Here is a 24,914-nt window from a genome sequence, read left to right as displayed (position 1 = left end):
CCCGCGCATCTCCGGGTTGCGGAGCCGGTCGCCATCTTTGTGCGGGGCGGGGCGGCAGGGAGTCAGCAGCGGGTCGGCCGGCGATGGAGCGGCAGATCAGCGCTCGGCTTCGGCTCTGGCTGCTGTTGCTACTCCTGCTCCCAGTGCAGGGCCGCCAGAAGGAGTCAGGTGGGCTCCCGGCAGGGCCGAGTCTGCGGCTGGGCTCGGGCCTGGAGGCGCTCCCCCCGTGGCAGGCGTCCTGGAGGATGCTATGGCCGCTGTAGCGCAGAGTTGGGCAGCGGCCACCGGCGTCTTGAAGTGGAGAGAGAGGGTGTCTGGGGCTCTGCTTCTGCCCAGGACCCTGGCGGGCAACCCATCCCCGAATGCTCGGTGATAGCGAGGAGAGGGAAACCCCTCTTCCCGCTCAGGAGGTATCACCCGCGCTCGGCTGTTCTGTACCTCCTTAGAACCCACTGGGAGAAGCGGGTGGGTGGGCTGTGTGAGTGTGTGTGTGTGTGTGTGTGTGTGTGTGTGTTGTCAGAAGGGATGAAGGGAAGGTTAATGTCCATGACTTTTGATTGAGCCTTTTTTATCGGACTCAATTTGATTAGAAGATCAGAGTCTCTGTCCCATTCAGTTTATCCATAGCCTTCTGAATGAAGGCTGAGCATTAACCTCGTGGGTTTTCCAATTTCTTGGACTCCTAATGGCCCCATAAAGGAGCAGATCTGACTAAAGCTCTGGCGAATTACAGAATCCTTCCTGGTGCTTTGTTTCAAAGAATGGGATAGGAAGGGGATTTCTGAAAGTGTTGATCTTTTGTTGGCCCTGTCTGCTTACTGAAAGCAAAAAAAAAAAAAAAAAAAAAAAAAAAAAAAATGCTCAGAGATATTTAATTGACTCTCATTTCACTTTTTGAAGGTTCAAAGTGGAAAATATTTATTGACCAAATTAACAGGTCTTTGGAGAATTATGAACCATGTTCAAGTCAAAACTGCAGCTGCTACCATGGGTGAGTTCTTTGATGTGACTTTTGAGTTGAATTCTTGTCAGAAGGTTGTACCCTACTGAGAGCTGGGTGGGAGTGGTGTATACCTGTATTCCCAGCGACTTGGTAGGTGAGACAGAATGAGAACTTGTTCCAGACCAACTTAGCCAGACTCTTGTCTCAAAATTTAAAAAATAAAAACGGCTGGGGATGTAGCATAGTGGTTGAGCACCCCTGGGTTCAATCCCTGGTAAGGAACAAAATAAAAATCCTTGAGAGACTTTGGTTGCAATAGTCAGAGACCAAACGTATATTCAGAGCAGAAAGGATGACTGAGATAGTTCTCTTTCATTCTAAGGAGTGCAAATGCCCTGGCTCTGGAATGGGCCCTGTGGTCTCAGCATTACTTCATCCTGTGGAACATCCTGTGGAAATCATGAATCATGATTTCATCCCATGGATTGAAAATTTCTTGATTTCTGGGTCTGTGTCTTATTTTTTGTTGCACCTCAGTAAGTGCACTCGATAAAAACTGTTGAAAGAATGCACATATTTATCAATGAATCCAATCATTAGTTTCCTGTTGGTTACCTTTAATGTGTGCAAATTAGGACTGGAACTTGGTATGGTAGAAAGATAACTACATTAAAAGAGACATTTAATTTCTTTGGATCTCAGATTGGTCATCAGCAGGGCGACTTCTCATTGTATTATTCTGACTCCTCAAATATTCAGCTGATACTTATTGCAAACTTACTATGTACTGAGCTTCCAGGGAGATACAAAATAGTTTATTTTCTGTCAGGTTTTTAGAGCATGTGTATGGGCAGGGTGGGGGATAGACTGTTAGACTGTGAAACATGAACCATAATTTTTGTGGGTGTCCAGACAAAATGATATATGTCAGTAGGTCTGCAGTGGCTGGGAGGACTTGGACATGACATAAACAGAGGACTATGAATTTACAAGGAAGAAGCAGTGCAGATAGAGGGAAGAAGAAGAGACATTTACTTGACTCTAAACTTTTTGTACTTTTGTTGTGTTTGATGCCTGCCCCCAACTGATGATTGAATCCAGAAGCAATTTACTTCTACATCCCCAATGCCCTTCCCCCACCCCCTGCCTTTTAAAAAGTTTTATTTTGAGACAGGGTTTTATTAAGTTGCTGAGAGTGGTCTTAAACTTGTGCTCATCCTGCCTCAGCCTTCCCAGATTGCTGTGCCACCATGCCCTGCAGGTTTGATGTTTTTTGATTACCCATGGTACTTCTGGAGAAGAGAGTTGCTCATTCTTGCTCATTGCTTTTTTTTTTTTTTTTTTTAAAGGTGCTTAGGAATGAAATGCAGAGCTTCATACTTGCTAAGCAAGTGAGCTACCTCTGAACTACTCTCCGGTCTCTGACCCCTCTTTTTTCTCAGTTTACTGTGTTCTCTAGTACTAAATGTAAATTCATTTGGGAAGTTCATAGAATGGTACTGCTTCTAGCCTGCTTTCCTTGACAATTCTTACTCCTTTCCAGTGTTATAGAAGAGGATCTGATTCCTTTCCGAGGAGGAATCTCCAAGAAGATGATGGCAGAAGTAGTCAGACGAAAGCTAGGGACCCATTATCAGATCATTAAGAACAAATTATACCGAGAATATGACTGCATGTTTCCCTCAAGGTAAGAGTTACGAGGTAGATGCATCTTCTGACCTTATTACACATAGGCCTACTTGATACTGCTTTTAGAAGCCCATTCAGGGTCCTGACAAGTGAATCCCTCCTTACATTTCCAGAAGACTGCTACCATGGGTGAGTTGATAAGCTCTTTCACATGTCTGAAAATTTTTCTTGCCGGCTCCTTTTTTTTTTTTTTATTTGTACTAGGGATTGAACTCAGGGCATTTTACCACTGAGCTACATCCTCAGCCTTTTTTTTTTTTTTGAGAGAGAGAGAGAATTTTAATATTTATTTATTTTTTTTTTAGTTCTCGGCGGACACAACATCTTTGTTTGTATGTGGTGCTGAGGATCGAACCCAGGCCGCACACATGCCAGGCGAGTGGGCTACCACTTGAGCCACATCCCAGCCCCAGCCTTTTTTATTTCTATATTATTTTGAGACAGAGCTTTGCTAAGATGCTTAGGGCCTTGCTAAGTTGCTGAGGCTGGCCTCAAACTTGAGATCCTCCTGCCTCAGCCTCCTGAATCATTGGGATTACAGGCATACATTACCATGCTCAGCTTCCAGCTCCTCTGTTGAAGTCTATCTCCTCTCTCTTTATGAGGTTTGGGCACATCACTGGATATATTGGCTAAACTGTCCTTGCCCTTTCGTCTCTTCTGTCCCTGGCTAGAGTAGCTGCAGGACACAGGCTGATGGAACCTAGCAGGGGTGAGCTTGGCTGAAGTAGGAAGAAAAATATAGGTATTTATTGAATGTCTATTATGGACCAGGTACCGAGAGAACAGCTCACCATTTCACTGCTGTATAATGATCTAATATATGGATTTCTTTATTGGGACCTCTGCCAGTGAGCATTTATTTATTTATTTATTTATTTTTTTTAAAGAGAGAGAGTGAGAGATGGAGAGAAAGAGAGAGAGAGAGAGAATTTTAATATTTATTTTTTAGTTTTCGGCGGACACAACATCTTTGTTTGTATGTGGTGCTGAGAATCGAACCTGGGCCGCACGCATGCCAGGCGAGCGCGCTATCGCTTGAGCCACATCCCCAGCCCGCCAGTGAGCATTTAAATTATTTCTCACCATACTCCTGTCCCTGTGATATTTGGCTACCAGAAATAGCACGGCAGTGGATATTCTTGTACTTATACCTTGGAGCATTTCTATAAATATATATGTAAGCTAAGTTTTTAGAAGTGGAATAACTAAGTCAATTCATGTGTTTTTAAAATCATGAAAAATAAAAAATAAATTGTCCTTCAGAGAAGTTGTTCTTGATTGTCAGGAGCCATTCTGGACAGAAGCTATGTGCATACCTTTAAGTCCTGAGTAAAGGGGTACTGAAGAGTTATTGCACCCTGCTATACATTGGGCTTTACCTCCACTCAGATAAGGAAGATGTTGCTCCAGGAGTGGGTGTCATCCAATTGGACTGTATTACACCCACCTGTTCCTTCTAATCCTACCTCTTTGCCCTTTTGTGGATAGAATGTTCCATGGAACATCGCCTTTTATGTACCCTATATAAGAATAAAGACTTCCAGTGGCTCTGTAGGGATAATAATTTATACAATATAAAAGTTAGGATAGTACTTTATCCTAACTTTGTAAAGTACTTTATAAGCATTGCTTTCAGGACCCCTAAGGTCACAGAGCCGTCCCTGGATTTTGAAAAGGGGCCTCTGTGTGTTTGCATGCTTTCTTCACCATTTTCTTAAGTTATTGGAATAGTCAGATTTTGTGAACCCGGCGTTAGGTCGCCAGCATAGATAGATGGCGATACCTGTTGTATTTCTGCTGTCCTTGTTTCACATTCTCTGAATAAACCTTGTAGCCTTACCAACATTATGTACTAGACTTTTTGATCTTTGCCAATCTGATTGGTAAAATCAGCATGTATTTTTTGACATTTCTTTCTTTTATTTTGCAGTACTAGGTATTGAACCCAGAGGCACTCTACTACTGAGTCACATCCCCAACCCTTTTTATTTTTTATTTTGGGACAGGGTCTCACCAACTTACTGAGGTTAGCCTCAAATTTGTGATCCTCTTGCCTCAATTTCCAATTCACTGGGATTACAAGCATATGCCATTGCATCCAGGTCACATTTTATTTTCTTTCCCCACTTTTTAAAATTGGTGCATTATAGTTGTACATAATGGGGGGATGACATTTTATTTTTAGTACTATTGAGCATCTTTACCTATGTTTTTGAACTATTGGTATTTTTTTGTAGTCATCTCCTTATATATAAAATTATCTTAAATCAGTCATTTCCATGTGGTCAGAAAATTTTGATCAATGCTTGGAGTGCTACCCTAGTGTGGTGCTGTTCAGGACCTTGAAGGATAGGGCAGAAACAAACTAAACAGTCTGTGTGTCTCCTCTTTCTTTAAAGAAATCCTCTGTGGATTCCTGAGACAGTTCAGTCAGGAAGTAATGTTACAGCCTTTGTGATTATGCAAACACTTCTTTCTGACTTAAAAAAACTTAATTTTAATAGTGTTCTGTATTTAAGTTGAAGTTAATGAGGAGAGATTTTCTCTCCCCATAAACTATGACAATTGTGATGGAAATAACATGGTGTCCGTGTTAGTTTTTCATGACTGTAATAGAATACCTGAGAAAATTAACTTAAAAAGAGAAAAGAATGGTGTGTCCCTTTCTTTAATGGAGGCTGCTCTCTCTTAAATATATTATATTTCAGAGATTTCAGTTCATAATCAGTTGGCCCCATTGCTTTTGGGCCTGTAGCAAGACAGTGTATCATGGCAGAGAGTGTGTGGTGGAGCAAATAGTTTGCCTTAATGTGTCTGGGAAGCAAAGAGAGAGAGAGAGAGAGAGAGAGATGGATATGGTATTCCAGCACACCTCCCAAAGACCTAAAACCTCTCACTGTATCCACTTTGTATAATTCTCTTAATTTTCCACTAACTCCCAATAGAGCCAAGTTGAGGACCAAGCGTTTAGCACATGGGCCTTTGTGGGGCCTTCCAGATTCAAATTATAGCAGTGCCTTTGTGAGAAGCAAAGCTCAGGAACACAATTAGAATATTAGCTCTTCCAGTTCCTATCAGAATCTGTACCTTTCCTAATAGTTAACTAATTCATAAAAGGGAAATAAAGAAAAATCTGGGAATGAATAGAGGAAAAGTAGTAGAAGTTGCAATCATATTCCCTTCAAAGATATTATTTATTTGGAAAATTTTATTACGTGTTGTAAGCTGGAATAGCTTAGCTAGGGATGATAATTTACACAATATAACTTTGTAAAGTACTTCAGAAGCATTGCTTTCAGCAGTCTGGGGTTGTTTCTCAGCGGTAGAGCGCTTGCCTAGCATGTTTGAGGCAATGAGTTTGATTCTCAGCACTGCATGTAAATAAGTAAAATAAAGTCCGTCAATAACTTTAAAAATATTAAAAAAAAAAAAAAAAGAAGAAGAAGCAGCATTGTTTTCAGGACACTTTGCTGTAGGCTAATGATCTGAACACTGGCTTGTCTTATTTTGAAGTATGACTGGGACCCTTTATCCTAGACTCTGCAGATACTACTCTGGTGACTGTAGTTTTTCTCACTGACAGATGTAGTGGTGTTGAGCACTTTATTTTGGAAGTTATTGGGCACCTCCCTGACATGGAGATGGTAATCAATGTACGAGACTATCCTCAGGTTCCTAAATGGATGGAGCCTGTCATCCCAGTCTTCTCCTTCAGTAAGGTAAGCACAAAAAGAGCCATAAGGGAGGGGTGGAGGGTGTTCCTTTAGAATATGAGAAAAGATCATCGTCTTATGGCAGAGTCTAGTAGGTAATAGTAAAGATGACCCCTGAGGTCCAGGAGAGGGTTCTCTGTCCCCGTAAGTTCACAGTGGTTGAGCAATAAGACAGAGAAGATGAAGTTGAGGATCCATAAATAATGTAAGATTGCTTACATGTCTGTGTGCTAGAGATGGAGGCTAGGGAGTAAGAGGCCTGAGGAAACTACAGGGCATTGGAAGTAGGGCTCAGAAATCTTACAGAGAGCCAGGCGTGGTGGCACATCCCTGTAATCCCAGTGACATGGGAAGCTGAGGCAGGAGAATCTCAAGATCAAGGCCAACCTTGGCAACTTTGTGAGATCCTGTCTCAAAAGCAAAGAAGGGTTGAGGATGTAGTTCAATGGTAGAGTAACTTTGGGTTCAATCTCTAGTGCCACCACCTCCTGCCCCCACCTCCCACCCCCGCCAAAAAAAAGCAGGGCACAGTGGCACATGCTTATAATTCCAGCCACTTGGGAGGCTAAAGCAGGAGAACCACAGGTTTGAGACCAGCCTCAGCACTGTAGCGAGATCCTCAGCAATTTAGTGAGACTCTATCTCAAAATAAAAAACAAAAAAGGACTGCAGATGTAGCTCACAGGTAAAGTATCCCCTGTGTTGAATCCCCAGTATAAAATAAATAAATAATAATATGGGGGAAGAGTGGAAAGTGGATTTAGGAAAACCCCATGGATTTTTAAAAAGGAACATCATCTCTGACTTGGTTTTTCCAAAGCAGAAGGACCTTTTATTCTCACTTTTTTTTCTTTATCACAGTTTACTTTCTCTCTAGACTTATTTATTTCCTGTGTTGCAAGTGGGCTGAGGCCACATTTTGTATTGCATTGTCCATGGTTTAGCCTCATTTCTCAAAAGTGCTTGGTCTCATTGTTTGTCGTGAAACTCTTCAAGAAGAACAGATAGAGGCTCCCATGTAAGTCAGTAAGGACTTGGTGTCTATTATTTTTATCTGTTATTTCTGTGGATAATAAAGTATGACCATCAGTATACTAACTTTCCTTTTATCTTTCCTCCCTTCTATTTTTTAAAACCCGATTCGTAGTTTCAAAGGGAGGGATTTTAATATGTTAACTTTGTAGTTAATTATGTAGCTTCCATTGAATAGCTGTTATGTGGAAGTGCTTGATGAATTACTTAATATTTTTAAGTATTTAAGAGAAGTTAAACAGCATATTGCACATGTAATCCCAATGCATAAATAGTTGTTAGAGGTTTATCAGTGACCAGATATTAACAGAGAAATCATAAGAAGTAACAAATGAAGGGCTGGAGTTATAGCTAAGTAGTAGACCACTTGCCTAGCATGTGTGAAGTGCTGGCTTTGATCCTCAACACCACATAAAAAATAAATAAATAAAGATATGTGTCCATCTACAACTAAAAAAATATTGTTAAGAAAAATAACAGGTGGTTTCAAACTTTCTTCGGAAGATGTGTGAATTATACTCTTATCTGCCCATTGGTACTTCTCACCCTGATCAGTGAATAAATAGCTGAGGATTTACTGTCCAACCATGTGAGCTTAACTGTGTCAGGAACCACCAGCCAACACTTATTAAATACTTTCTAAGTGCTGGACACTGCCCTAAGCTTGTATTAAGACACTTTGTATTCAAAATCAGCCTGAAAATAGAGAGTATTATTGATAATATTTTCACAATACAATGGTGAAAAAATTGAGGCAGAGAGAGATTAAGTAATTCGCCTAGAGTTATAAAGCGGTTGAGGCTGCATTCAAACTCTCACAATCTGTCCCAAGAGCCCACACTCTTAATCATTGTACTGTATTTCCTGGTTTTTGCTCTCAAAGGACCCACTGGAAAATAACAAAGAACTGGTAAGGCCGTGAAAACTCCAAATGTAATAGCAGTAAAATGATGAGAGAAGTGGGTAGATTATTTCCTTAAAATAAAATCTTAACAGTATGTATATCTCCTCTACAAAAAACAGAAGTTTGGAGAACTGAAAAAGTTGACCTTTAATATTATTCTAAATTCTGGGCTATGGTGATCCTGTGGATTTTAACCCATGGTCACTTTTGCCTTGTAATGTCTAGAGTGTGGACCTTGCAGACTAGGGGAAATGTATCTTTGGCAAATGGACACTACAGCGGGGCCTTTGTCTATATCTCATGTCATGAATGCAGTTTGCTTCTTCTTGCTCTGTTCCAAGACTTACTTAGAATGGCCTTTCTGTTTCTGTTGAAGACATCCGAGTACCATGATATCATGTATCCCGCTTGGACATTTTGGGAAGGGGGACCCGCTGTTTGGCCAATTTATCCTACTGGTCTTGGACGGTGGGACCTCTTCAGAGAAGATCTAGTAAGGTAGGTCCTTTAGAAAGGCTTTGTATTGTTCTCTTTGTGGGTTTCGTTGAAATAAGCAGTAGAGCTGAGTGTAGTGACACATGGCTATAAACAGTATAGTATAACTAAGTTTTTTACTTTAAAAAGATAGACTTTTAAGTTGAAAATAAGACTGTTCATAGCAAAAGCAATTTTGTGTACATATAAAAATATACACGTCTAAAGAAATTGCAGAAGAATCTATCCTAAACTGCCAGCAGTGCCTCTGTGGGAGAGATTACAGGACCCTTTTATTTTCTTTTAAAATATTTCTGTACTTTAAAGATCTCAAGAGCAAATTACTTTCATAATAAGAGAAAGTGAATAAACATATTGTAATGGGAGAACACAGAAAATATTTGGAAGAGTATAAATGTACTTGATAATTTAGGCAGGTATGTGGGAGCATAGTTATCCTGTAGGATAACTATGTTATCCTAGTGCAAGCTTATTCCAGATCCTCTCTGTTCATGACTTAAACATACTTTGGCCTGTTGATATCTTCCTTCCGTGGTTTTGGTTTTTAGATGATCTCATCATCCAAGCCATAGGTATTCCTTTATTCCTTACCCAGCTACATTTCACAGTAATAATGATTCAGTGTTGGTGCTTTTTTCCTTTTCTTTGTTTTTTATTTTATTATGTTTTGTTTATTTATTTTTGCAGTACTGGGGATTGAACAAAGGGATACTATACCACTAATCTACATCCCTGGCCCTTTTTAAAAATTTTGAGACAGGGTCTCATTTAATTGCCAAGGCTGGCTTTGAACTTGCAATCATTCTGCCTCAGCCTCTCAAGTCCTAGGGATTACGGGCGTGTACCACCATGCCCAGCTAGCATAAGTTCCTGAGGAACTAATATGACAAGTGTGCAAAGATGTACATACTAGGATGTTTTCTCATATGTTTCTTAGAGCGAAAAGTTGGAAACTAACCGTTGGGTATGGTTGCACATGCCTATAATCCCAGCAGCTGGGGATGCTGAGGCAGGAGGATAGCAAGTTCAAAGCCGGCCTCAGCAATTTAGTGAGGTCCTAAACAACTGAGTGAGACCCTGTCTCTAAATAAAATATAAAAAAGGGCTGGGGATGTGGCTCAGTGATTAAGCACTCCTGAATTCAAGGGATGACATGAATTATGTCTTGATTCTAAAATGGAATACTATGAATGAATGGAAAGGCAGGGTAGAAAAAGGAGTTAAAAACCAGGACTCTGGATTCAAATCTTGGTCCTGATTATCTGTGTGACTCTGATCAAGTTGCTCCTCTCAAGGTGCTCGCCTGTAAAAAAGGGATAATAAAACCCACTTTAACTGGGTGCAGTTGCACCCAGCTTATAATCCCGGTTTAATTCAAGGCCAGCTTGGGCAATTTAGGGAGAACTTGTTTCAAAAAAAAAAAAACAAAAAGGTTGTAGCACAGTGGTAGAGTGCCCCTGGGTTTGATCCCCAGTACTACAATTAGTTAATTAAACTCATGTTATAAGGTTGTGGGAATGATTTGATATACATAAAGCATATACATAAAACAGTATCCAGGACATAGGAAGTATAAGTGTTGGTTATATAATTATTGATCATATATTTATATATATATATATATATATATATGTCTAAAGAAATTGCAGAATAAAAAACTGCAATTTGGTTATATAATTATTTTATCATATATGGAATGACTTGTTATACAAAGTAAGGTTTATCAGTCTTGACACTATTCACATTTTGGACTTGATAATTTAATTCTTTGTTATGGGAAGCTGTCCTATTCCTTATAGGATGTTCAGCAGCATCTCTTGCCTCTACTCACTAAATGCCACTAGTAATCTTCCAGTTGTAATAATCAGAAATGTCTGTGGGCCCTGAGTAAGGATGGAAAAATAAAATCACTCCAAATAACAGGTGTGGCTCAGTGGTTGAGGATTTACCTAACATACAAGATCTTGCATTCAATCCGCAGCTCTGCAAGAGAAAGAAAAGCATTGATATAGAGAAGTATGATTGAAAAGAAATTCTTCACTAGAACATTATATTCTTACCTGTGGGTAGAGAGTGCAAATGAATTTTTACTTTTATCTTTTTCAGTTAGAATTTAATATAATGAACCTGTCATTTTTTCACAATAAAAAAAATCTAGTGCTATGATGTTCATATTTTGATGGGAAGAAGTATGAGGAGAAACAAGAGATAGTTCTGGCATTGAACTGGAGGATCAGATAAAGGTGATCTAGCAAGAAAGAGCTAGAGGAGAAGCTGGACATGGTGGCACATGCCACCATGTGACTCAGGAGGGTGAAGTAGGAGCATCACAGGTTTGAGGCCAGCCACAGTAACTTAGTGAGACCCTAAGCAATTTAGCAAGATCCTGTCTCAAAATAAAAAGTAAAAAAAGGACTGGGGATGGTTAAGCACCCCTGGATTAAATCCTGGTGTCAAAAGAAAAGAAAAGGATTGGGGATTTGGGAATATTACTTAGTAGTAGAGTGTCCCTGGGCTCAATTGCTAATGCCACCCCCCCCACTCCCCCCCCCAAAGAAAAGGAAGAAAAGAAAAAAGAAAGGGTTAGAAAACGAGCCAGATTAGCTGAGGTTAGAGGTCTGAGGGCCTGTGAAATAAGGAGAAATGCTCTCAGCTGAGCAAAAGTGAATTCTATGATACTAGGTATCAGAAAAGAACCTACATCCTGTGTTCCTCCATTCCTATAATATAGTTCACCAATCCCCCATTCACTCAGCCTTCCTCTCCTTTTTCAGAGATAAGTACCGCAGTCTTCTGTGCAAGGACAGTTCCTATGAACAAAGTCAGAAATGATGCAGCTGAGTAGCAATTTCAGCAAGGAAGGCTGGTCATGCTAATGTGTACTGAAACCTGAGTTTCAGGAACTTTATCTTTCTAGAGCATTTCATACAGCTGTAATAATACCAGGGTGCTTTGCAAATGTCAGTAAATCTGTTGACACCTACACCTCCAAAACATGAAGTCAGGGAGTGAATTCCCTTTCATTCAATTTCTAATGTTCTTCTCAGTTTTCTTCACATTAATTCTATCAATAGCATTGTTAAAGTAGAGAGTAAATCCTCATTGTGTCAAACATCCCCCAACGTGCCATTCAGAGTTTGGGAGCTTTTTTTTCCCACCAAGTTAATGTTGTTACTTATTAACAGGGCAGTAGACATGTAGATATTCCTGGGGAGCCCCTCCAGAAGAGTGAAATGATAAAAAACGGGATGGTAATATCATTCAGGAGTTTTTCTCTTTTCTTTATCTTTTGTTTTGTTTTTGTTTTTTGTTTTTGTTTTATTTTTGTTACCAGGGATTGAATTCAGGGTGCTTAACCCCTAAGCTACATCTCCAGTCCTTTTTTAAATTTTTTATTTTGAGACAGGGTCTTGCTAAGTTGCTTAGGGCCTCCATAAGTTGCTGAGGCTGTCCTTGAGCTTGTGATCCTCCTGCCTCAGCCTCCTGAACTGCTGGAATTACAGATGTGTGCTACCATGTCCAGTGAGATTTTTCTTTTGAGTACCCTTGATCAGATTTATTTAAAAATATAAAGCCCTGAACTAATTTTTAGACATGGTTAAAACATATCCTTATAGAGTTGAGAAAAAAAGCACAGAAACTAATCAAAATCTGTGTTTTTAGGTCAGCAGCACAGTGGCCATGGAGTAAGAAAAATTCCACAGCATATTTTCGAGGATCAAGGTGATTATATTTTCTAATCTCTTATAAAAATTGCTCCTAGCAGTGTGTGATATATAAGTAATCTTGAGGGCATGATCCCAAGGGAAAGGGGAAAGCTAAAATAACTAAAAAATAAATGTAAAAGCCTAGAATCTTAGATTGAGGATTATTTGCCCAAATCACTCTTCATTTAACTGAAATTCAAAGAAGTAAAGTTCCTCCAGTAGTCATTCAACAGATATTTTTAGAGTGCTAAGGCTGTGTTGGACACTGATTATATGATGTTGAAAAGAAGATGAATGTATTCTTGTTTGCAGTTTCCTAGGAGTAGCCACTATCACTCTGCTGGTTAATGAAGAGCAGGAGTCAAGTCTCCCTACTACCTTTTCATCAGACCATGTGGCTGCCAAACAGTGTTTAATAACATAGACTGAGGCTGGGGAAAATGGAGAAGGAAGTAGAGAGAAGAGAGAAATGGAAAAGGGAGCTTTGTTCAGCTCCATATCTCCAATGCCAAGAACAGTAACTGGCACATAGATACACAGTAAATATCTGTGATGCAGACGATAGGGAAGACCATGAAGGGAGAAAGGTTTTGTATCGTATGTGGTGTGTATCAGAGATCATATTCTAGCCACTCTCCTCCTTGCTTTGGAAGTGGACTTCAGTATGCAGATGGGCCCACTATCCACTGCTTACTGTCTCTTACCAATTTCTCTGGTTCTCAGCTCTTGAGAACACAGAATCTTCACTTGGAGACTGTATCTGGGCTCCAAGAATTTTAGGACTTCCTTAAAATTATATAGAGATATGTGATTTTTCAGATTCTCAGGGAATCCATGACCCCCTCATATGTCAAGCCCCTCTGCTACCTGTACCATAACTAACACTTTTTCTACATACAGTCTACAAACAAAAAACTACATAAGCCCTGGACTTTATAGAGCCGACAGAACAAAAGTCATGTAGCTATTTTGGTGAGTGGTGATTACCTAGTTACATAGTTCTAAATACTAGTAATTATAGAGGCTATGAGAACCTTCCTGAAACGGAAGTCATTCCCTGGGAAGTAGCTGTAGTGACCAGAACAGCATGTCCTTAAAGACCAGATGTAAGCAAAGAAGGGCCAAATACTTCCTATCCCTAAAGGATAAAGTGGGGACAGCCTGGACCACATAGGTGCTGCAGTACTTAGAATGCCCTTCCCTACCGTCACAGAAACCAGTGAATTATCCATCTGTGCAGACACCCTTTGCATGGGTTCTAAAATTGCTTACCTTTGAGATATGGGGGACAGTATTATGGTCCATGGCACATAGTTTTATGTCTTGTGTTTCTTTTATAGGACAAATCCAGAACGGGATCCTCTCATCCTTCTATCTCGGAAAAATCCAAAACTTGTTGATGCAGAGTATACCAAAAACCAGGCCTGGAAATCTATGAAAGTAATTAGCAGTCATCTGAATAAAACTATAGCAGTGAATGTGCTCACCTAAAGAACATTGACGACTGGGTAGAATTTGAGATTAGGTTTCCTCTCAGTGGTGAGATGATGTAGAGGAAACTTTCATGAACCAATATTAGCATATCTATAAATTCTTCTTTTTCAAACCCACCTTGCTTTTCTGGCCAAATTATTCCTAGCATAATTATATTACACTACTTTAAAGGTTTAAACCAGAGTTTGGAAGTTTCTTATGCAAAAGACCAGATAGCAAATATTTTGAGTTTCATAGATCATATGGTTTCTGTTCTTATTATTCACCTCTGTGGCAGGATACTCTACCACTGAGCTACAATCCCAACCTTTTTTATTTTTTATAATGAGATAAAGTCTTGCTAAATTGCTGAGGCTGAACTCAAAATTATGATCCTTGTGCCTCAGCCTGCCAAATTGCTGGGATTATAGATGTGTAACACTACAGCTGACACATAAAATATTTTTCTTTTGTTTTTTTCCAACCACTTGAAAATGTAAAAATGTTTAGTCCCTGGGTTCTACAAAGCCAAATAGTGGGTTGGATTTGGGCTGTCAGCTGAGGTTTCCCAACCCTTGGTTTAAACCAGTGATTAGCTACTGTGACTATACTATAACCAGAGGGCCTAAACAATGAGTCAAATGAATCAAATTCTTTGGGAGTCTAGGGATCTTCATTTCTTTAAAATTTCCCAAATAATTCTAAGGCAAAGCCAGACATTGGGACTTTATTAGTTTAGAGTCCATCTATGTCCTCTTAACTATGACTTCTTGCCTTAATTAAAGATCTGAAAATCCTATTATTTTCTCACTTGAAATTTCCATATACTATATGAAGATGCTCTGAGAAAAAGATTGAATGGGCCAGGTGTCATGGCATACACCTGTAATCCCAGTGACTCAGAGGCTAAGGCAGGAAGATTGAAAGTTTGAAGTCAGCCTCAGCAACTTTTTGAACCCCTGTCTCAAAATAAAAAATAAAAAGGCTGGAGATGTGGCTCAGAGGTTAATTGCCTCCTGGTTAAATCCCTAATACCAAAAATAAATAAATAAAATTGAAACTTCTTAAGGAAAAATCAAATGTATTCAAGATGTTATATATTATTTGACACAGTTTCTTTTTCTCTCTCTCTCTTTCAGTACTGGGAATTGAACCCAGGGGTGTTGTACCCCTGAACTACATCCCCAGTCCACCCCCTGCCCCCCCTTTTTTTTCTTGGTATTGAGTCTTGCTAAATTACCCAGATTGGCCTCCAATTTGCAATCCTCTTGCTTCTATTTCCTTAATAGCTGGGATTACAGGAATAGGTTACCACCTCTGGCAATCTGATATAGTTTCAAATAATAGGAACTAATGAATTTAAGAAATCTGGTCAAATAATAAAAATATGAAAGAATGTATTCTGCACACAGTTTGTTAGCATCTACTGTGGGGGGCAGCAAAAGCACACAGACTTATTGCCCTCGTTCATTTTACTATCTTCTAAGGAGGGTGGAATGTACATAGGGGTCCTAAATCAAATTCCCTGAAAGGCCAGCAGGTGATGTAAAGGAGTCAGAGAGAGCACTAACAGCTCCATTTGATTGCTGCCAAGTGGGAGTGGGAGTCCGGTTTGCCAGATACTCCTTTTTACTTATTTTTTCCTAAGAGAAATTGGAGATCTGGATTTTTCGAGAAGTATCCTGCCACTATAAATGGTTTCATTTTTTTTTTTAAATTATTTTTGTGGTATTTGGGATGATTCTAGGGGCACTCTACCACTGAGCTAATTCCCCAAGCCTTTTAAAAATTTTATTTTGAGACAAATGATCACAAAGTTGCCCAAGCTGACCTCAAACTTGGGATGTTTCTCCCTCTGCCTCCTGAATATCTGAGATTATAGGCATGCACTGCCATGTCCAGTCAGTTTGAATATTTATTTAAAAATATATTCCATGCCCCCAAATATTTGTGTATGGACTATATCCCTAAGTCTACTAGCCATTGCTTGTGATCTTCTGTGTGTGTAATTTACAGAGTGAAATGTGCTACAGGCCATGATTAAAACCTTAGCATTTCTACTTAGGGCCAGTGATCCTGAGCAAGTCTCCCAACTCCTTTAAACCTTAGCTTCCTCATCTGTTTAATGAGCTAATAATACCTCCTGAGTATGTTTATTATGAGGCTTAAGTGAGATTATGTTGAAGAAATGTTTTACAATGCTTGTTGCACATTGGTTGCCCATAAGTGCTATTCCTACTAATACTAATAACTTCCCTTTCACATAAAGGATACCTTGGGAAAGCCAGCTGCTAAGGATGTCCATCTTGTGGATCACTGCAAATACAAGTAAGACTTCTAAAACTCCTGACTTTTGGTTTCCATTTTTCTTTTGAAACAGCTTTACTTTGGGTAAGAATTGTAATACTAATATCTAGCATTGATTCATTTAGCTGCCTTTTACTGAGGGCCTATGTGCACTGACCTGAGTCCTACGCGGGACTGTAGAGAGGAATGAAACATGTTTCCTGCTTCCAGAGAACTTGCTGTTAGTTAAAGTGATGGGTTTACCTCTCCATATCCCTCTGATCCAAAAGTTGACATTAGATTGAATATTTATCAGGGTAATAAATATATTGAGGGGTTGGTGATGAAGCTCAGTGATAGAGTATGTACTTACCATGCGTGAGGCCCTGGGTTCCCAGCACTGCAATCAACCAACTAATCAATCACTAATATAATGAAATTCTAGGACTAGATATTAGTTGAACAAGTAAAGGCTCAGAGGAGGATAACTGGGGGACTCAAAGGTAAAAATGCTGGTTATATGCTCAAGGATAACTATAGTGTAAGAGCAACTCTGGTTGGAGACAGGAGTGCAGGTGTGAGAAGTGCTGAGAAGAAAGTGTTATATTCTGTGACAGCAGTTTTCCAAGGAGTGTTTCTTTGAAGATGGATTAGGGTAGACTTGTTCTTCTCCCTAAACTTCAGGGTACTATCCAGGAAACAGGGAGTGCCTTTGACCAGAGGGGGTATACTGAAGGAAAAATAGGACTTTGAGGGTCATGACTATAGAGATATTATACCCATACAGAGAAGCGTGTGATTTTTTTTTCACTCTTGATTTTTGATTGTATCATTGAACATTTCTGTATTTTCTCAGATATGTCCAAAATCTACATTCAAAGGTATTCAAAATCCCTTCTGAACCTATATTCTTTCCACCCAGCAGCCGAGCTTCTGAACTTATCTAGCTCTGTCTGGAGAAGGTATTCCCCCTTTTCCCGTACCCTGATATTCTCAGAGCAACCTGTAGTCCCAAGCCTGGAAAAGCAGGCTGTTTGTGGAAACCTTACAGGGACATACTAATAATGTGTTCTTGAAAACTGAAAATGAAAAGGGAAAGGAGAGAATCATAAAAGGAGAAAAGGGAAGGAGGGAACAAGAAAAAGGTCATATTTGTGGCAGCAGGCATAAAGAGTATCAAATATATTTTGCTTTTTTTTCCCCCGTAGGTATCTGTTTAATTTTCGAGGCGTAGCTGCAAGTTTCCGGTTCAAACACCTCTTCCTCTGTGGTTCACTTGTTTTCCATGTTGGTGATGAGTGGCTAGAATTCTTCTATCCACAACTGAAGCCGTGGGTTCACTATATCCCAGTCAAAACAGACCTCTCCAATGTCCAGTAAGCAGCTATCCTATCATTTGCTTCTAAGTTGCCAAGGCTGGCCTCAAACTTGTGATCCTCCTCTCTCAGACTCCCAAGTCACTGGGATTACAAGGCATTTACTCTTCTATTTTTATCTCTTGGTCCTGGGAATTGAACCAAGGGGTACTTCACCACTGAGTTACATCTCTAGCCCCTTTTTAAAATTTATTTATTTTGAGACAGGGTGTCACTAAGTTGCTGGGGCTATCTTTCAAACTTGCGATCCTCCTGTCTTAACCTTCTGAGTCACTGGGATTACAGGTGTGCATCACTATGCTTGGCATAAGGAATTTACCCTTGATGAATTTTTCTAGTAAAAGCTTTTTCCCATCTCTTATTTGGTTTGCATATATTGTATAGTGGTTATAGTGTCTAAGAATGCTGTAAGTGGGATTTAAATTTGAAAAGTGCTTTAATCCTGGTTCCAATGTATAACATGTAGACAGTACAAAGTAAAAAAAGCTCTAATCTCTCAAAAGCTAAAGATAGGGATATTTGATCTTGTTATATTATCAACATTGTTTCAGATATAGCATGAGAATTGACCCCAGTGAAGCTTAGGCAAATTTTCTCTTGATGGAATGAGATTGGAGAAGGGCCAGAAATGTGGACCCACTTCTATCTCTTAGGGACTAGAAGAAGAATTTGGAGACAGGTTGGAAGTTTTCACTTTTGATTTCTTATTTATATCTGTGAACATTTCTGTTTTTTCTCAATTATGTCCCAAATCTATAATAGGCTGCCTTTTATATGTATGTGGGCTTGCTTTAAAGAAATATTCCACTATCCACATATCTAGAGATCAAGCTATGATTTTTCTGACTTGGTACTAATAAGTTTGCTGTACATTTTGAGTTCAAATAATTATTTTTCTTTTAGGGAGCTGTTGCAATTTGTAAAGGCAAATGATGATATAGCTCAAGAAATTGCTGAAAGGTAAATTCTTTTCGTTTTCCCTTCTCTTACTTTATCATCCCCATTTTGCCATAGCTAATGTTATCCGAATATTATCGCCATATGATATCTGTATATCAGCCTTATCGTATAGAGATAATTCAGAGGTAAAACTCTCCAGAGGAGGGGGAAAACATATCCATACACTAATATGCCCCAAACTTTATAGAAATAGATTGGAATCTTTAAGATATTTCAATAAGTACTTTTTATGATCAGTGACTTTTTTCTTTTTCTTTCCTTTTTTTCCCCCAGGCCTGGGAATTGAACCCAGGGGCAATTTATCACCAAGCTACATTCCAAGCTCTTTTTTTCTTTTTTGAGGCAGGGTCTCACCAAGCTGCCAAGGCTGGCCTCAAACTTTTAGAGCCTGCCTTGGCCTCCTGAGTTGCTGGAATTATAGGCATGAACCATTTTGCCTAGCTGTGATCACCAGCTATTAATGTGTTTGTTTTTAGGGGGGAAAATGTTATGTTGTATTGATAAATGCAAATATATATAGATATGATGGCTACAGGGTTGATTCTGAGGATCAAATTAATTAAATTCATGTAAAGTACTCTGAACAAGTTTTGGCATAAGATAGCTTATTAACATGTAGGCTATTATTAAGTTCTGTGTTTCAAAATATTCTTGTTAATCTTTCCTCTAGGGGAAGCCAGTTTATTTTAGACCACTTGCAGATGGAAGACATCACCTGTTACTGGGAAAACCTCTTAACTGAATACTCTAAATTCCTGTCCTATAATGTAACAAGAAGGAAAGGCTATGACCAGATTGTTCCCAGAATTTTGAAAACTGAACTGTAGTATTCATCATAGGACAAGAATCCTCCCTGTGGCAGCAGATCTGCTATCCTGTGGTAAGAAGCTTACTATGAGTGTGGCACCTATACCTTGAACACCTTTTATCAAGCCAAACATCTGATTTTCCTTATCATGCTGCACCCAGAGCTACTCTTAAGAAAAATCTAAAATATGTGTAATACAGAGATGTGAAGTAGTTCAACTCTGGCTGAATAAGGACCTGGAATCATGAAATGTGGATTTTGAATTGATTCTACTTTCATTTTCTTATGATCAATCACAGCATGTGCCTCAGATCATCTACATGTATATGTTCATCACTGTGAAAATGACTGTGTCCAGGAGAGATGCACTTTGTTCCATTTTTTTGGAACATAAAATTGAGCACTTGGAACTAGTACAACTCATTTCTGCAGTTCTGATATTATTCTAGACTTGATAACTGTTGCTTTATTTTAATGTAGAAACCCTATGGGATTTGTGAAAAATCCTGGGGATCATTTTCTGAAAGTTCAAGGAAGCAGCAGCTGTGCTATGCAATGATATAGGAGTTCTGTTTTGTAAAAGCATAAACTGTTTGGTACTCAGGAGGTTTCTATAATGCCACATAAAGAGGGGCTAATCACGAGTAATTATTGCAATTGGATTTTAAGTTCCCATCTTGTGCCTTTATGCCTTTTTAACTGTCTCTTTAAAGAACAAAAAGAACAAAAAAAGACAAAAAATTCCTAATAAAGTTAGGAAGTAGTCCTCACACTTTAAGGAACTGTGTTTGGTTGAATAACTTTTATCTTATCATTTGCACACTTTAGCATTTTTCCTTCTTAAATTGACAGCAGCAGGGTTATTGATCAACATTGTGCAGAGACCACAAGGAGTTTCTATATGGGAATACATCATTATGTTGGTAATTCAGAGCATTCACCTTTTACATATATAGGAGATATTTGTTTTGCAAATCATTGTTGGAGTCCTTTCTCATTTTTTTCCTTTTTTGAAAAAGACATTTGGGCCAGGTACAATGCCTGTAATCCCAGCAAATCAGTAGGCTAAAGCAGAAGGGTCATAAATGCAAGCCAGCGTCAGCAACTCTGTGATACTCTGTCTCAAAAACTAAAAGGCTAGGGATATAGCTCAGTGGTAGAGTGGCCTGGTTTCAATCTGCAGTACTGCACAAAAATAGACAAATGTATAAATAAAATAGGAAGAAAAATTTCTTATTTATTTATTTATTGTGGTACTGGGGATTGAACCCAGGGACAGTCTATCTCTGAGCTATATCCCCAGCCCTTTTTATTTTATTTTTGAAACAGGGTTGCTAAGTTGCTGAGTCTGGCCTTGAACTTATGATACGCCTGCCTCAGCTTCCCATTTTGTTGGAATTACAGTTGTGTGCCACCACACCTGGCCTTGTTGTCTTTTAGAATAGGAACTAAAGATTCATTTCTCTGGGAACACTTCCATTTTGTTTCAAGTTGCAGCTCAAACACCTTCTCTTTGAATCCTTTCTTTCATTCTTCTAGGCAAGGGTTACCATAATATTTTGCTTATGCCTGCATTATATGACATCACATTGTACCATAATTACTTGACTATTTCTCCTTTTGGGTGGAAATCATGTTTTACTCATCCTGATGTCTCTACTCTCCAGCACAGTGCCTCACACAGAGTAAATACTGAAGTGTTTGAAGGATGGATGGATGGGTGGATATGAAGACATTTGGCTTTACTAGATTCTATTTAGAGATTGCCCAGCCATTGACTCCAAGGGGGATTGAATAAATTTTTAAAAAATTATATCAATACCAATCCTCACTTGCCCTCCAAAGAGTCAACTAGGGCATCTTTGTCTTTACATACAGCAAATTACTCATATTTTATACTTGTTCATCTGTTTACCTCAGTGTTGATTATATAAGGATGATGTATAACAATGGGTAAAGTGTATGTTTTGAAAATAATTTGTATCCCCACAACTTTTGAAGTTTGTTGTCATTAATACTAGCTCAGACCCAAACTTACCCCTTCCTCTTCAAAAATTAATTTTCTCTATCTGTGGAAAAGGCTTTTGTTGTGTATAATATAACTAAATGTAATATATGTAGCAAGGATTATATATGTATATATTTATATATATGGCAAGGATGTATGTGTTTGTGTGTGTGTGTTTGTGTGTGTGTATGTGTGCATTTATTTATTTTTTCAGGAGGAGTACTGGGATTGAAACCAGGGGCACTTTACCATTGAGTTTCATTTCCAGTCCTTTTGTTTTGAGACAGAGTCTTGCTAAATTTCTGGGGCTGGCCTCAGATTTGTGATCCTCTTGCCTCAGCATCCCGAATTACTGGGATTACTGTGTCTGGCAAGGACTATACTCCGTGAACCTTACTGAGAAAGGGAACATATTGACCCCTGGGAAAAAAATTCACTGAAGTTACTGAGTTCTATGAGCAGATCTCAGAAACAAGGGCTGAGAATTAGGACAGTGGTTCCAGTCACAGAATGGTGACTACTAAAATCCTTCCCTGGTAAGTTTATCTGCTGACAGATATATATTCTGATGAGAGAGTTACGTGTTACAGTGTGGTCCAATTAAACCCCTAACATCTATTGGCTTGGACAGAGTTGCTCTGAGACCTTTCAAAAAGATAAGCTCAGAGGAGGGAGAGTATTTCCCTAGTATAAAAAGAAGGTAAGCCCTAAGAGCTTGGGGAAATAGGAAATGCTGGAGTGAGACAGTCTAAGAGCTAACGTGGAACAACATCAGCGTGAGCAGTAGCCAATAGACGGGGGACTTTTGCAAGCTACTGGGTGGCAAAGGGAGACTTACAAGGGTCTCTAGTTACCCACACAAGGAAGCACCTATGGAATTGTGAAATTTGCCTGTTAATAGGACCTCATTTGTAGTTATAGGCTAGAGACCCCTGTGGATTTTTGAGTTACATGTAAATGATTTCAGCATTTGCCCAACTTCCACCCTATCCCCATTCCCCATCTTCATTCCAGGATGATTCTGGGTTTATTTTAAGCATTTAGTTTTGTTTTTGTTTTGTTTTTTACATGTAGGCAGACAGGCTGCACAGCCATTTTCTTGGGACTTTCAAACCTCGAGACCTTATGCTGGTACCCACCTCTACCTCTACTTAACAAAGGATAAACAGCAACCTGGTACCAGGAATCAGGGGATCTAATTCTTCTTTCAACAAATATTTACTGAACACCTACTTCGTGTCAGATACTGGTAGGTCCTGGAGATAGAGATGAGTATCTGTAGTCTCCAAGCTCCAAAATAGTTTACTGAGAGAGATCAGCAAATAGAAAATAATGGCATAATGGAGTAAGTGCTATGATGAGCAATGAATCTACTTTTTTTCTTAAAACATCAGAGAAATCTTCGTAACACTGTTATAGAGCTGGGGCCTTCTGAGAAACAGGCAGCACAAAGATCCCCCCTACTTGAAACCCCAGTTCTTACAATCAAGTCAGAAAGATTTCAGGGTAACAGGCATCAGTTTATTGAAGAGATAGGAAAAGGGAAAGCAGCACTCAGAGAGAGAGAGTGGGTCCTCTCAGAGAGAATAAGGGACAGTGTGCCTCTTCTGCACTCCAATTTTGTTGGGGATCCCAGAGAAGTTTCCAGGCAGTCCCACCCACTTGATTTTTGACTGACAGCAAAATGACATCACTTTCAAGTCCCCACTGCCATGACAACTGTAGGTCACTTTGGCCCATGATGATTGATTCTAATTGGATTCTTAATTATAAATTCTTACAGATTTTATGATTAGGAGGAATTGACCCTATCTCCTTGAATTTCAGGATCTGGAATGTGAAAAAGCACACAAGTCTCCCCCTTCAAGTAGCTTGGGTTCCTCTCATCAACATTATTTTGGGTCTGCATTTCTCCTGCGGTTAACAGGTAGTTTGCTGAGGAATGCAACGTGCCTGACCACTTAAGTCAGGTAAAAAGAAAGCATGGGAGGATGCGGGGAGTCAACAGAGTGGGCCTATTTCAAAGAATTATTCCCATAACTTCATGTTCCATTTGCACCTGTCTGTCCCCTAATAGCACTGTCAGTAATTCAGCTAGTCACTCTAGCCAGACACTTCTCTGGGTCTTATATATAGAATTCCAGCTAACAAATCCTAGAATTCTACTTACCATAATCATACTAAAAAGTATAGTAATTTTATTTATTTAGCAGTATAGGACTCGAACCCAGGGGCACTTTATCATCAAGTCATATCCTCAGCCCTTTTAATTTTGATCAGTTGCCAGGCTTGCCTCACATTTGTGTCCTCCTGCCTCAGCCTCCAAGTAGCTGGGATTACAGGTACACAACAAAATGAATACATTTTAATAACAACTATACCTCAAAAGAACAAGTTCCCAGAGGCTATAGATTCTCAAAACACTTACTAAAAGTTCCAGAAATTCTCCTGCCCTCTGAGAAACTTATGAACTAAGGGGAATGAAATCCACGTTGTGAAGAAATGCCCAAAGCTGACTCAAGAAAGAAAGAAAGAAAGAAAAAAAAAAAGCGCAATCTCAAAATCTTGGACCCTGGTAGTAGTAGTACACACCCACCTGTAACTCAGGTCCTTGAGGCAGAATTGCAAGTTTGAGGCCAGCCTCAGCAATTTAGTGAGGCACTAAGCAATTTAGTGAGACCCTGTCTCAAATTTTCAAAAAAAGGTTTGGGGATATTAGTTCAGTTTACCAAACAAACAAATGTTGGATCCACCCCGCAGCTCCTGGATCCTTTACGGAAAGAACAAGACTGGGTAGAAATGGATCACGCTCAGTCCCAAGTGGCTTCTTGACTCCATGCGGGGGTGGTATGTGTATATATGACTTGTTTTTAAACAAATCTCTCCTTTCCACTTGCACTCAAAATTGCACTTGATTCTTTTACATGGAATTTTTGGCATTTTTTACTTTTTTTTTTTTTAAACTGGAGATTGAACCCAGGGGTCCAAAACCACTGAGCTACATTTTTATGTTTTTGTTTTTTAATATCTTAGTTGTAGATGGATATAACACCTTTATTTTGTCTATATTTACTTTTACGTGGTGCTGGGGATCGAACCGGGGCCTCACACATGCTAGCCGAGCGCTCTATCAACCCAGCCCCCTTTTATGTTTTGAGACAGGGTGTCACTAAGCTGCTTAGGACCTCAGATGCAGAGGCTGGCCTTAAAGTTGTGTTTCTCCGGCCTTATCCTCCCGAGCCGTTGGGATTCTAGGCCTGCGACACCGTGCCCGGGTCTGGCATTTTAAATACGATAACCTACTTCAGTACGTGGCCACCTTCAAATACGCAGAACCTGCCCCCAAACCCATGTAAGTGAACCTAGGCGGCCCGGAAAGAGGACGCAGTCACTGACTGCCAACTCACTTCCGGGGCGGTCCAGCACCGCGGCCGCCCGTCCTGCCCCGACAGGAAGTATTTTCGGCGCAGTCTCTGCAGTAGCCCAGTCTTTTGCCTCTGTCCTGACGGAGGCGGGA

At 39.6% G+C, this 24,914-nt stretch overlaps 1 protein-coding gene across 1 annotated transcript; it reads left to right on the top strand.

Moving 5' to 3' along the window:
* Positions 1–19,675, top strand: Poglut1 (protein O-glucosyltransferase 1). The gene is made up of 11 exons (XM_076867711.2): positions 1–168; positions 901–991; positions 2,487–2,630; positions 6,219–6,354; positions 8,661–8,782; positions 12,443–12,502; positions 13,827–13,926; positions 16,229–16,287; positions 17,454–17,621; positions 18,525–18,581; positions 19,252–19,675. Exons 1-11 carry the CDS (start codon positions 84–86, stop codon positions 19,406–19,408), a joined length of 1,179 nt encoding a protein of 392 aa, XP_076723826.1. The 5' UTR covers positions 1–83; the 3' UTR covers positions 19,409–19,675.
* Positions 19,676–24,914: the final 5,239 nt, after the last annotated feature.

This window comes from Callospermophilus lateralis, chromosome 10 (genome assembly GCF_048772815.1).
Source record: "Callospermophilus lateralis isolate mCalLat2 chromosome 10, mCalLat2.hap1, whole genome shotgun sequence".
NCBI lineage: Eukaryota > Metazoa > Chordata > Mammalia > Rodentia > Sciuridae > Callospermophilus > Callospermophilus lateralis.
The sequence above is the reverse complement of the archived record's forward strand: the minus strand, read 5'-3'. Positions and strand labels throughout refer to the sequence as shown.